This window comes from Falco cherrug, chromosome 9 (assembly GCF_023634085.1).
Source record: "Falco cherrug isolate bFalChe1 chromosome 9, bFalChe1.pri, whole genome shotgun sequence".
Classification (NCBI taxonomy): Eukaryota; Metazoa; Chordata; class Aves; order Falconiformes; family Falconidae; genus Falco; species Falco cherrug.
Window position 1 is genome coordinate 34595126 of NC_073705.1, and position 12954 is coordinate 34608079.

General features: G+C 39.0%; 1 protein-coding gene across 2 annotated transcripts in view; it reads right to left on the minus strand.

Annotated features, from left to right (window-relative positions):
* PTEN (phosphatase and tensin homolog) overlaps positions 1-12954 on the minus strand; it is a 65685-nt gene that overhangs the window by 33748 nt on the left and 18983 nt on the right. Inside the window, exons 1-4 of one of the 2 annotated variants that reach the window (XM_055721340.1) lie at positions 11984-12004; positions 11728-11772; positions 6517-6560; positions 2871-3109 (exon numbers count right to left, since the gene is read on the minus strand). In XM_055721340.1, the coding sequence (XP_055577315.1) occupies positions 2871-2963 (93 nt within the window). In that variant the 5' untranslated portion in view covers positions 2964-3109; positions 6517-6560; positions 11728-11772; positions 11984-12004. Of the gene's footprint in view, positions 1-2870; positions 3110-6516; positions 6561-11727; positions 11773-11983; positions 12005-12954 lie in introns of those variants that run through there. The other variant, XM_055721339.1, reaches the window with a different exon arrangement.

Here is a 12954-nt window from a genome sequence, read left to right on the forward strand (position 1 = left end):
TCAAAAAACACTCCTGAATAGATCATTTCCAGCTCAGGCACTTGAATAGTTGTTCCCAGCTGATACCTATCTGTTGATTAGATTGCTTCCTTCCAAGTCTAATCATCACCATAAAACCCTTCAAGGCAGAAGCAGGAATAAAGACCTCTCCAGCTGCAGAAAGGTAAGTTGTCAGTCTTTGTCATCACAACAGTATTTCTGTGTCCATCTTAAGGAAAAAACAGGTGCTAAGCTAAACATTTCAAACAGTGGCAGCAGCAGCTTTTTTAGAAGACTTTTTTGGGGGTTTACTTCTCCCCTACCTCAGTAAACAAGCTGGACAATTACAGTTCCTTATCCAACTTCAGCAAACAGTTGGTCTCCCTTGGTTCAAAGAGAAAACAGAAATCAGTCCTGTTCTACTGCCACTGTGGTGACTGATAGACACAACTGTTTAGCCAATACTTTCTAATCTTTATCATTCCTTCCTTCTGAAAAAGTCATCCCGTCACATCCGTCCCCATCCCCCACCCACCCCCCGCTATGATGAGTTACAGAAGCCAAAAGAAGGCAGCTTGGTGGCAGGGGGGAGACAACAACCAACCAAAACCCAACAGTTTTTGGTCATAGACAGACTTGTAGACTCAGTTGTGCTGTGTCTTATTCCCCACTACCTTTCCCAGGACAACAGTACACTAACAGAGTATCTAGCAACTGTCAGCTGCAACTACAGCTCTCACTTAATGTTGCAAAGGCCTCCATGAAGCTTCTTCCAGCAGGCACTTGGGAAAGGCTTGCTACAGAAGTACTTGAGGTTGTTCTCTTGACCAATTAGTCATACTTCCTCTTGCAATCAGACTCACACTTCCTGCTGGCACGGACTAAGCCCTCTCAAGAATCAGTTTGCTATGCATATTCATGGCAACAACAATTTTAGCTACACTATTCTGAGCAGCTATACACAAAATGCACACCTTGTGCTTGCTTTAAATGAAGAAAATATGGTACCTAATTAAAGCCAATTTTCCTTCATCATACACGTGTTGGTCCAGCAACAACAAAAAAAAAAAAAAAGGCACTTTCCTGTCCCTAGGTGCAAACAGCTCTTTTGATGCCTCATTTACTTTGAGTTCAGGAAGTCAGTTATATAAAGGTTTGGTGAAGTGTCAAATCAGAGAGCAGCACTTGACATATAAGACTGAAATACAGACCACGAGGGAAGAAAACGCTCCTAGAACTTGCATTGACATACCTGTCTATAAACACTACTTTAAGGATTATGCGAATCACATGCTGCCCACTGTCCACATAAAGATAACCATGCTCAAGTGAAGCTGGGGTGTGTGTGTGTATGTGGAAATCAACTCTTCCAGCAAAGACATGAAAACCAAAACAAAGTTGCTGGTTACAGACAATATTTACAGTGAAGCTAAACAAGGCTCTCACTATTCCTGTTTACTAAGCTCTCCCTTAACTCAAACATGCCAGAGTACCACTGGGGTACTGATGAACACCTAACTGACCTTACCCTCAACACACTAACATGCAGAACTACTACCCTTTTTTTACAAAAGGGAAACAGCTACAACATGCTTCACCACAGATTTGTTAAATCAAATTTTGTAGTTTTCACTGTATTTTATCCAGCTCTTTAGATAATCTTTATCAGTAGAAGTAATCTACACTGTTTATTCATCACACAGCTCATTCCTATTCACTATCATTCACTCTTACCAAAAGCCACAACTTTTTGATGGGAAACCCCGACAATGTCTCCATTCCAGTACTACACCACAACTACCTTCTCAGTAGTACATGCAATAACAGCTCCGTCTTGTAAAAGAGAGCAAACTAAATAGTTATTTGCTCCTTCCAATGAATGAACAGCCAAATTCTAAAATTCTGTATGCTCTCACAAGCCCTCAAACATGAAGCTCTGCTTACTATAGGTCTACACACTGTGAAATTAATACTTTATGCAAATATTACAGGGATACAGAGGAGTCTGTACTTGAGTAGGTTGAAACTGCCCTGCTGGGATGATCCGCTGGGCTGCTCTTCCACCATACACAAGGAAATGACGGAAGATGAGCAGGAAAGCTTGCTGAAGTGACCCTGTAAGTCACACATTATAATTGGAGAGGCTTTCAAGTAAGGAGGTTCAATGCCCATTAACAAGGCATAACCATGCCAGAAAGGTCCAACATACAGTACTACTAAGTCTGTCTGTACCACTAACAAGGTCTTAACAGAAAGCTCTTGTAGCCATGACCATTTATCTGAAATGAGATCCTCCCATTTCTCCTCAGGAGAAGTAGAAGAAACTCAATGGCAGCCCTTCATGAAGCAGGCTCTGAGGTAGCCAATGTCTGGGCTTAACTACCCTTTTATTGAAAAGGGGCATCCAAAAACAGACTCTTCCAGTAGGGATATTCAACTGTAATATGCACTATAATGACTACATATCTCCAAACACCACCACAGAAGTTAAGAGAACCTGAGGAGATGAACAACTCATCCATTCAGGCAAAACAAGCTGGAATAATCCTCTTATTTGGGCTGAAAATGCTGAATGAGAAAGTTCACTCATCAACCGCCCATTTGATGAGACACACAGCAGAATGTTATTTAAAAAGCTATTTAAAATAAACTGTCCAGATCTTCTTGAACAGGACACGAAAAAACCAGACTGTTTTAGTGTTGCAACTAACTGCTACTGCTGCTTAGGTAAGCTTTTTCATTGATAACAGCTGCACTGATCCAATAATGTTAAAGCTAAATCAAATCAGATATCACAACTGATGGAAATTATTTCTTCAAGAGCTTGACTATTCAAATTGAACTTGAGCAGGAAAAGCATAAGTATACAGGTAGAACAGAAAAGAGCTCACCTTCTTGTCTCTGGTCCTTACTTCCCCATAGAAATCTAGGGCTTCTTGAGCCTTTAAAAACTTGCCTCGATGCAACAAATATGCACATATCATTACACCAGTTCGTCCCTTTCCAGCTTTACAGTGGATTGCTGCAACATGATTGTCATCTTCACTTAGCCATTGGTCAAGATCTTCACAAAAAGGTTTGATAAGCTCTAGCTGTGGTGGGTTATGGTCTTCAAAAGGGTACTGTGCAACTGCAATGAGAAGTAGTCATTTATCAAAATCTCAAAAGGAAATTACAGCAAGCTCAACTAGACAGATCAACTTTGTGGCACGCATGCAAACAATTAACTTTCTAAATACACCCCCCTGTCTTACATATAGATACATAATTTTTTTATTCCAATATTATTCAGCAATGTACTGCATATTATATGCATTGCAGGCACTCCTCTAGTAATACATAAGCAAGCATCCTGCTACATGAAGAGAATTTCACCGCACTATTGAGTTGCACAGACTCCACCATCCTACAGGATGAATTTTCTAGAACTTAAGAGAGCTTTAGCACAAAATAGAACCTTGTGAAAACCCATTACTCCAGCAATAATTAGACTACCTGCTGAGAGAAAACAGGGCCAGACCTCAGTCACTGATCAGACAACAGGAATTTTGGAAAAATTCTGGGCACATTTGAGTCTATGGTAGGGATAAACTCTCAGAATTTGCTCAAAACAAATTTTCTGGGTTTTTGTTTTTGAAACAAAAGCCTGCAATTTCCCCATTAAAAAATGGTAATTGAAAAAGAAATCTCATGTAAGGCACTTGCAATACTTCAGGGTTTTAAAGTCAAACCACTGAACAAAGTTGCCCCTTTTCTTATACAGATATATATATATATGCAGACAAACACTTTTTTTCCATCTAGAGATGGAAAGAATTTCAAGCAAGCATGCAGGAAATGAAAGAAAACTCAAAAGAGCAAAAAATAAGCAGTAAGCAGAGATAAGCACTCAACCCCAAACCTCTAACACCTCAGATAAGATGACAGACAATGCCACGCTAACTGGCAGAATTACATAAGGCTGTATTAATTTCATCAGGAGAACAGCACTTTATGAAGTGCGCCTCAATTCTTGATCAACAGACTTGGGATCTTATAAATACAACCCTGGTTCACTTAAAAATTCCCAGCTAGAAACACCATTTCCTTTTCTGGTCTAAAAATGAATACATTTCATTTTTTGGCTAGTGTTTGTACTCGTTTCATAAGTACTACTCTCATCACACATGCAAAACTCCTTTTGATGAATCCCCAAGGACTTAAAGAGCAGAAGTGAGGGATGAAGTTATGGAACTGCTAAATTGTGCAGCACAAATCCAAAGCCTTTCGGCAGGATCCGCAAGGACAGTTTATTCACTCAGAGTACAGACCGCCCACTTAATCTCCCAGAAGACCAAATAGGGAAACCTGATAAAAGTGAATAAACTTTGCTAAAGAAGCAGCAAAGGCTAACGAACATGAGCACACACTAATAAATTCTTCCACGTGGAAGATCCAAACACTCCCCAAATGATCATTTTATGTGAACTTACAGAGATGTCACTTTTTGCAGCAGATGTAAATGGAAGGAGAAGTTTATGTAGAAACCCCTAAGAAGCTGTTAGGAGATGCCGCAAGTTTGTCCATACAACTCTGAGTCTATCTTAACTACATCCAGTAAGGTTCCAGTGAAAAGGAGAGACAAAGTAGTCCTGAAAGAACAGCCTGAAAAATCCCAGCTAGAAACAGCATGTTGAAGATGCTCTCCAAGATCTGGGACCAAAGGCAAACCTTGCAGTATTTTCTTCAAAGATAGAATGAGGAGCAGATTAAATGGGTGCCCTGCGATGGTGCAGAGGGATTATGAATCAGAAAGCAACCTCAGGAAACATAAAGCTGCGCAATCTTGAATGGGTCCTTGAAAGGGTGTAGATCCTCCATGGATTTTTGGTTCCTAACACTGGAGCACACAGTATGGAGAACAGTTCTGATTACTCTCTCCAAGCTCCTAGACATTGCAAGAAAAATCCCATAGCACATAAAGGAGAAGAAAAAAAACCAAACAAAAACCAAAGAGGAAAGCCTGTGGCAAAGCAGAAGACAATTTCCAGCATCGAAGTACTTCAGAAACTGCAAAAACCCCAGACAGAAAGCTAGCATGCAAAGATGAAGAGCTTTCAACATTTGATTTTGATGCAAGAGCATTCAAGTTGAATAATGAACTACTATGGTGTTTCATGCTAAGTGTACAAATTAGAAGTTCCCTCTGAAATTAATTTACTTCAGAAGATTTTTAGAGTAGAAATGTTTCTCGTCTGCAAAGGGATGTTTGGAGTCACCGATCTGGTTATCTAAGGTAAATAATTCAGGGATGAAAAGAAAAAATGCAACATGTAGCTCCCTGTAACAGTCATCTTCTGCAGAAGAGCTATGAAAGGTGCTGTCACAAACAACATTTTGGGCTGGGATTGACAGTTAAGGGATCTGAGCATCCCCGAAATAAAAAGCATAAATTAAAGCAAGCACATGTTCTGGACATATTAGAAACACGTCCCTTTTCATTTATGTCTTTTCTCCTCTTACCCCAAGTATTGCTCAAGCAGATCTTAAAATACTTTTTTTCTGGCTTGTATGTATTGAGTGAGGTTTCAGGACACTGTCATTCAACATCGTAAGAGCAAATCAGAAGCGAAGATGACTTCAACATGACAATTTCAGTCCTTCTATATTCAGACATTAAAGCAGCCAATTACATTTTGGTCACGTTCTAAACAACCCCTTTACAACTAGAAGGATGGTTTAAAACAACAATAAAAAAAAAAGAAGTTGAGCCCTTGCCATGATGTAGTATTAGCCAGTAAGGCTGAGATTTATTATCTCCTGCAATTGTGCACACACAAGTATTGCTTATCTACCCAATCATTCTGAAGTACTGCATGAAGAGGAACTACAAGCTTTACTACCATGCACAGAGATGTTCCTCTGCACAAAGAATAAAGGTAAATCCATATTTATTTATTACCCGGGGAGTTATTACTGACAAAACAGGCACATCAGTTTCCACCCACCAAGGCTCTGATCAAAAGGAGCCCCTAAAAGTTTCCCTGCTGGTTCTGGTAGTGTCTAAGAACCAACTCATCTCAAGAGGCATCACATAGGAATTAAATCTTTTATTTCCTTTTTTTAAACCAAGTGAAGTTTTGTTCCAGATCTTCAAAAAGCTAGTTTATATGAATAGTGACAGTGGCTTAAGCGTTCTCCATTTTTATTCTAAGTGATGCTTCTGCATAAAAATCAGTCTTCCTTACACTTCACATCTAAATTTTACAGAAAGTTTACAAACTGAATTGAACAGAAACTTCTATATAACCCATTCTGCAAAAACTTGCAACCGTAGACTTGATTGCCTCATTAGACCTTGATCTAGTTAACTGTGACGAACGTACTTTTTTGAAAGCATCAAGAATATAGCAAGTTTCTTCAATGACTCAAAGCAATCTGACATCATTCCTTGTGCCCAAATCCCCTACATTACTATTCACCAGCTCCTCTTTGTACCTTCATTCAGAAACACTGAAGTTTAAAGAGGAGAACACATATTAGACAGTAAAAACGTACCTCTGCAATTAAATTTGGCGGTGTCATAATGTCTTTCAGCACATCTAAAAAAGAAAAATATATAAGAGTTCAAGACAAGTCTGAGACACTCCCAACATCTGTCACACCTTGGAACATACAAATCAACATATGGGAAAATCATACATACCCATCATCTTTATCGTTTAAAACTACAGCTACAAGTTACATCCAGAAAAGCTGTCTTCTTGCAAATGTATGAAGTTGCTCACTAAAATATCAGTTATTTTACTGAAAAACTGCCGTATGGTAATTGTAGTCCATCAGTATGTTTTTAGGCAGTGAGAGTCTCAGTGTATCACATTACTTGTGTGAATGCATCCATTATTACTTTTTAATACTGTATTAACAACTCTAGCCACATGAGCAGCTTTATGATCCCACACAAACACGTGAAGAGTATACAGCTATGACATTCATCCAACTCACTCGGAACTCAAAACACATGTCAAGACACCTCAACAACAACATGGGTACTAGGGGTGATGGGGATCACACAAGGACATTTCAAGGACCCTTAGACAGTGCAACCCAAGCAAGCGTTCTTCGTCCAATTACAGGACCACAAGACCACCACAGGCAACTGGAAGCACCACCAAGTATTACAGTGCAGATCACTTGTATCAAGCAGATATTGTGATACTTCTCTTCAACTTGGCATTTGTTCTTGAAATTTGGTGAACTCTGGAAAAAAAACCCCACCAAAATGCCAATCACCTAGTTTTCCCCTCACAGACCCTGGAAAATAGCACATTTCTGAAGACTCTGGAGCTGCATCTATGTCTATCTCACCACTCTAAGAGACCCACTCTAGCTAGCCAGTAGCACAGCAAACCAAGACTGAATTAGTCTTGGAGGATGACTTGCCTAGAGACAAACATCAGCGACCAGATATAAACAATCCAATCAGTAGGGCTCTAATACAGCCAAAGTGGCATGCTCCAAGGAAACAAGCTAGACCAGATATTGGGGGTAAGGGGAAAGAAGGCATGAAGTGGATGCCCTCCATAATTTTCCTTGGAGTTGCTCTCTGCAGGTAAAATGATGCACCCCTACATAACAGAAGCAAAAATGCAGTTCAGAAACGAAAACAAGAACAATCTTGCCTCAGAACAACAGGACTCCAGGTTGAGACAGTGATTGACAGTCATTTCAGTAGACAAAACACATGTAGATTTTCTGTTCTGATTAGAACCTGTACTCTTGATAGGGTTCAGATACCAACACCAGTTTCAGGACTGGTATGAATTTGTATTTCTTTAATAGGCATGTTATGACTGCCGCCTTAGGAGCCACATGGAGCATACCTGACACTTTCAGACATGCAAACTTTGAGGCTCCTACTTGTATGACTGTTGCACATAACTGGAGCCTCACATGCTTCATTGAGCTTTGTTCACGAGACTTGTACACCAGGGACAGGCAGGTCTGCTGGGGTTGCACACGCACTCAGCACTTCCCTTTCTCTGAATTCCAGAGCCTTCTCAACTCTAGCCTCTGCCAGGGAAAAGTCTGGCAGTTTTCAGAGCTCTGATCACATTGCTGATACTTTCTCTAGGTCAGAAGTGAAACAGTGCAGGTTAAGCTGGCTGATGGGACTCAAAAAATCATTATCTGCACCCGAACCTTTGAGAAAAAAAATGTTAGACACAGTATGTACACCCAAGATGGGGTCACCATGCCTGGAGCAGCCATCAGTCATGCTGGGCAAAGCCTGTTATAAGCTAGTCAGCATCTGGACTTCGGAAGTTGAGTCTGCTAGGAAGCAAAGCAGTTAGCACAAAGCATCTTATTCACCGAAGTCTCCTTCTTCCTTTTAAAGAAACACCCAGTTTAAAGGTGTATCAAGAGATGAAAGTGTTCAAAACATCTTAAAAAGTCACCTATGGGCAAAAAAAACTTCAAATTTTTAAGCTTCAGAGTGTCAAGTAGAATACCATAAGGGATAGAAAATAGTTTTGTTGACACCAAGGATAGAAACTGAGCACAGAACATAGCCATGTCACTCCTTATGCCCTCTTACAGGAGCTGTACACAGCAAATGCAGAGCTCCAGACACGGCTGTACAAAATACACCCTCATTTCATTACATGAAACACTTATCTGCAGCAGAGATCCCACTGACACACACTTTGGGGGATGCTTCCATTGCCTAACATTTAAAATACATTTGTTTTTCCTTAAACACCGTTAGACTTGTAATACGGTCAGATTGCCAGATGAAACCCGAACAGGGTTTTTTTGGATTTTGGGGGTGGGGAGTGAGCTGGCATCGTTCTTTTAATCCTCCTTATGATTAAAGCTAGTTTAAAGCAACCTAGATCCTAAGTACTGCCTGCCAGGCACCTTTCTGATCATAACCATAACCCCACTGACAACAGGACTACAGGCTACCAAAAAGACAGCAGTCTATGCCAAAGCCCAATACCATGCACACAGAGCTACAGAAAGTATGCAGATAAAATCCACATTGTTCATTACAGTTCCTTCCTTTAATTAGCTGACTGTTGGACAGTTAAAAGAAATATACTGAAAATTGAGATTACTACAATAGGGGAGGTAACTATTTGGTAGTATGTGAAGTTAGGAGATGAAAGTGGAAGAATATATTAAAATAAAGAATACTGAAGAAACAGCAAAGGGTTAAAGGTACACATGCGAAAACCAACACTAACAAGGAACAAAAAGAAATTGATTGCTCAAACATTCACTGGGAAGTTAAAGCCAAAATTCAAGGATGAGGCATAACTGACCTCATTTAAACATCAGTTCAGAAAAATGTCTCCAAATCCTTTTAAATAAAATTGCTCAACACACACACTATTATCAACTCCATGTAACAACTACCTTAAGGGAACTTAAACCCCATGACAGTGTTTGAAAGAATTCTGAACGTAAGTACATAACTCCTCTGAACTCCCACCTCCCTTCTTTTAAGCACACACAATAGTTTACAAAGGATCAGCTTCATCTAAAGAGATGCTGTTCAAAATACCTGAAGGCTGCAATTTCTTCCCCATCTCATGACCAAACACTGCAACAATTCACCTAATGGCATTTATGTACTTAATGTGTGTATAAATTTTGCCTGCACAAAAATGAAGAGACAACCTGGCCTCTCTAGCCAGAGATACACAGTTTAAAAGTTATGCTTTCCAAGCTGTGCAGTTATCACTTGAATCTTCATTTGCAACTGATCCATGTTTTGGGGAAGAAGAAAACCCATGCATTTTAAAAGAATGTTTTATCTTGCAAAAGTTTTCATCTGAGGGTGAATATAGTAATTTTAAGAAGTTTCACTTGCATTTGAAGTTAGCAACAAGGAAAATCCATGGGGTGTTCTTGCGCTGAAAACTGAAAAGTTACATTTTTCATGTGAAGAACTTGAAGACAAAAACGTTTGGCACACCTGGACAAGTTCTTTCCGCAATTGAAAGCACATGTATCAGCAAACTAAACATCAAACATGCTTGTCTCTTCACAGTTCTCACTTAAAAACTTTAAAGTTGTTCCTGTGTAGGGTTGGGGGATTGATTTTTGCTTTTTTTCTGAAGTAAAATGAGGTTGCTAGCAGACAGCGAAGTGGAAGCTTTTCAAGTACCACCTCCCAGAGGAGCTACTTGCTAAGATGCACAGAAGTCTTACTAAACTCTTACTTTCTGACCTACAAGTTTACACACAGCAACATATTGTTTTTACCTGTCACCTCTCAAGCCAATTTGAAACAACCAGCTCAGTATCAGGCTGCTCAGCAAACCCTGATCCTGTTAAGTGATACCAGAGTCACACTTCACAGAATCTAACAGCTGAACCCAGCCCCAAGAAGCAGGAGGAAACTACGTTATATCTGTCCTGTTCTGCTTTGCCTTGCTCCCAAAACAAAAGCAGAAGCTGTCAGGAGGCTTCAGGGGGCCCTAATAAAACCACAGTAGTTAGATTTTACATGATACAGATTTTTAGTGCTGAGCTCCAGAAGACTTCAAAGGAAGATATCCAGAAAGTTACCTCTTCAGGGAACTGCCTCTACACACAGAAGGAGCTATCAGCTATTCTAGGAAGCACTGTCCTTTCCGCCCTTAAGTGCCACCAAGACAGTATTTATAAAAGGCTAACATTCTGAAGAGCTTCTAAGCTAGAGAAAATTTTGTTACTGAACTGTACAAAAAGTGTCCAATGGGTTTATTTTAATACATTTTATTTATGTATATTTTTCTATTCTGTCCTACCCCAGGCTTTACAGACAACTTCAATAACCAGTATACCGTTTCTCAGCTTCTAGTATCACTTCACTCCAACATCAGGAAGTAAGAGTTGCTTGGTGCATAATCCTTCAAGTAATTTAGAGGCATACTTCTAATACTTGTTTTTGAAGACTGACATATTAAAATGCAAATGCATTGCCCAGATTTCCATACTACAGTATTATTTTTTCCATTAATTGCAGATATTTAGAAACTTTCATTTTAAAAGAAAAAAGCTGTAACATCTCAGAGATCAATAAATCTTCAACTTAAATTTCTGGGAAAAAATGAGGGGTAGGAAAGCCATGACCTACTTTTCAACATCAGCTGACATCACCAAATCATTTATACAAATGAAATTAGTTTAAGCTAACATATAAAGATGATCAGAACAACAAAAAAAATCCCTTCAGTAACAAGAACAGCTTTCTGCGTAACTAAATTTTCAGAGGAAAACATTACACTTACAAAAGTGAGAAACCATCACATTACCAATTGCTGCAACAGCTTTTTCAAAGTAATAAACAGGGACAGTCAAGAAAAGTGAGGAAGCAAACAGAACCTGGGTACCAATACAGTTTGATTAAAAAATAAAAAAACACCAACAGGAAAATACTCATTTGGCAATTTCTTCACTGCAGACATTAATACATTAACAGAAAGCCTGCTGTGAATTACTTTTCACTTTTTAATCACATGGTACAAGCTCCAGATGGGATAGATGCCAAGTCATTTAAAAGCTTTCAAGTAATATGCATACACACCAGCATTTCATTTAACCTCACTCAGCTCAACTAAATGAAGTAATAGTACTCTCAATCAGGCTTAATTGTTTTAAGAAATGTGCAAAACATCTCTAGCTCTGCTTCAGTACAGTAACAAGCCACTTTCACTCCTAAGCTATTTTTAGAAATCATTATTTTGGAAAATACATCTACAGGAGCATACTTACAGATTGTATATCTTGTAATGGTTTTTATGCTTTGAATCCAAAAACCTTAAGTAGGAAAAAAAAAAAAAAAAGGCATGTATTAATTACACTGCAATAATGTTGACCTTATTTTACAGCATCATTAAAGTACCATCCAGCATGTGCAGTTCTGCATTCCAAGTCCCAGCTGGCCCTACAGTACCTCAAAGTCAAGGAGGCAGCATGTTGCAAACCTCACTCATACAAATAATGCAGTAGTATGAATAAGGCTACTTACGCAATGGAGGCCACCAAGATCTGACCTGCAACTGAAATATGTATGTTATGGTCCAATCTGTGCTGATTTTTAAGATACCTGCACATCCATATATTAAGTTGAGGAAGGGTAGTTTATTTTTAAAGCAGAAAGCATGGATTATACAAAGTATCTTTAAGCACTTACTTCCAATTTGATCATCTATGCAAAACACTTTACCACAGTGGTATTTCCCATGAAAAAAAGCAGTTAAAATAACATTCATATTTCTGTTAGAACAACCAGAATAATTTATTTTAATACCATTTTTTTTAAATGGCCATTATTTGCTACTGAAGTCTGAGGACAGTGCCTGATTATATTCTGAGTTCAGAAAGAAGGAGCAAGACCACTACACTTTTTCACATTCATATCATTTTCATGCTCATTTTGTAACAAAAACTTCACATACAAGCCTCAGAGAGCCAAACTGCAAACATGATTCATCAAAATTGCCATGATTATATATGATGTGTCACCTGGCAATGTTCAAGAAGAAATAACATACAAATGTTTACACTTAACATCATCAACAGTGTGTATCTGCACATCAGCCAGAAGGAATTTAATTAGCCATGACAGAACATGCTGTTCAAATTGAAAAGAAACACTAGCTGCTAAAATCCTGGAAAGCTCAAGCAAAAACAAGCTCTGGTTATCAGTCATAATATTCCAGAAGAACCTAGAAGAACTTTGTGGTTAAACCAATGCATTAAAATAGGAACAGATGTGAATGCTCCTTGTGCAGCATTGAGTATGAGATTCCAATTTCATTGGCAAAAATATTTCATGACTCCCACTTGTGCCCCTGTTGGCAGAGTTTGAGAGATTAAGGAAGATTGTGGACATGGCGATTTGTTTCAGGAGATGTCCCTGCTTGTGCAAAACACATGGGACAGCAAGGAGAGCTGACTCTGCTTCTGCCAGGAATAGCCACAAAGCTCAGTATAAGT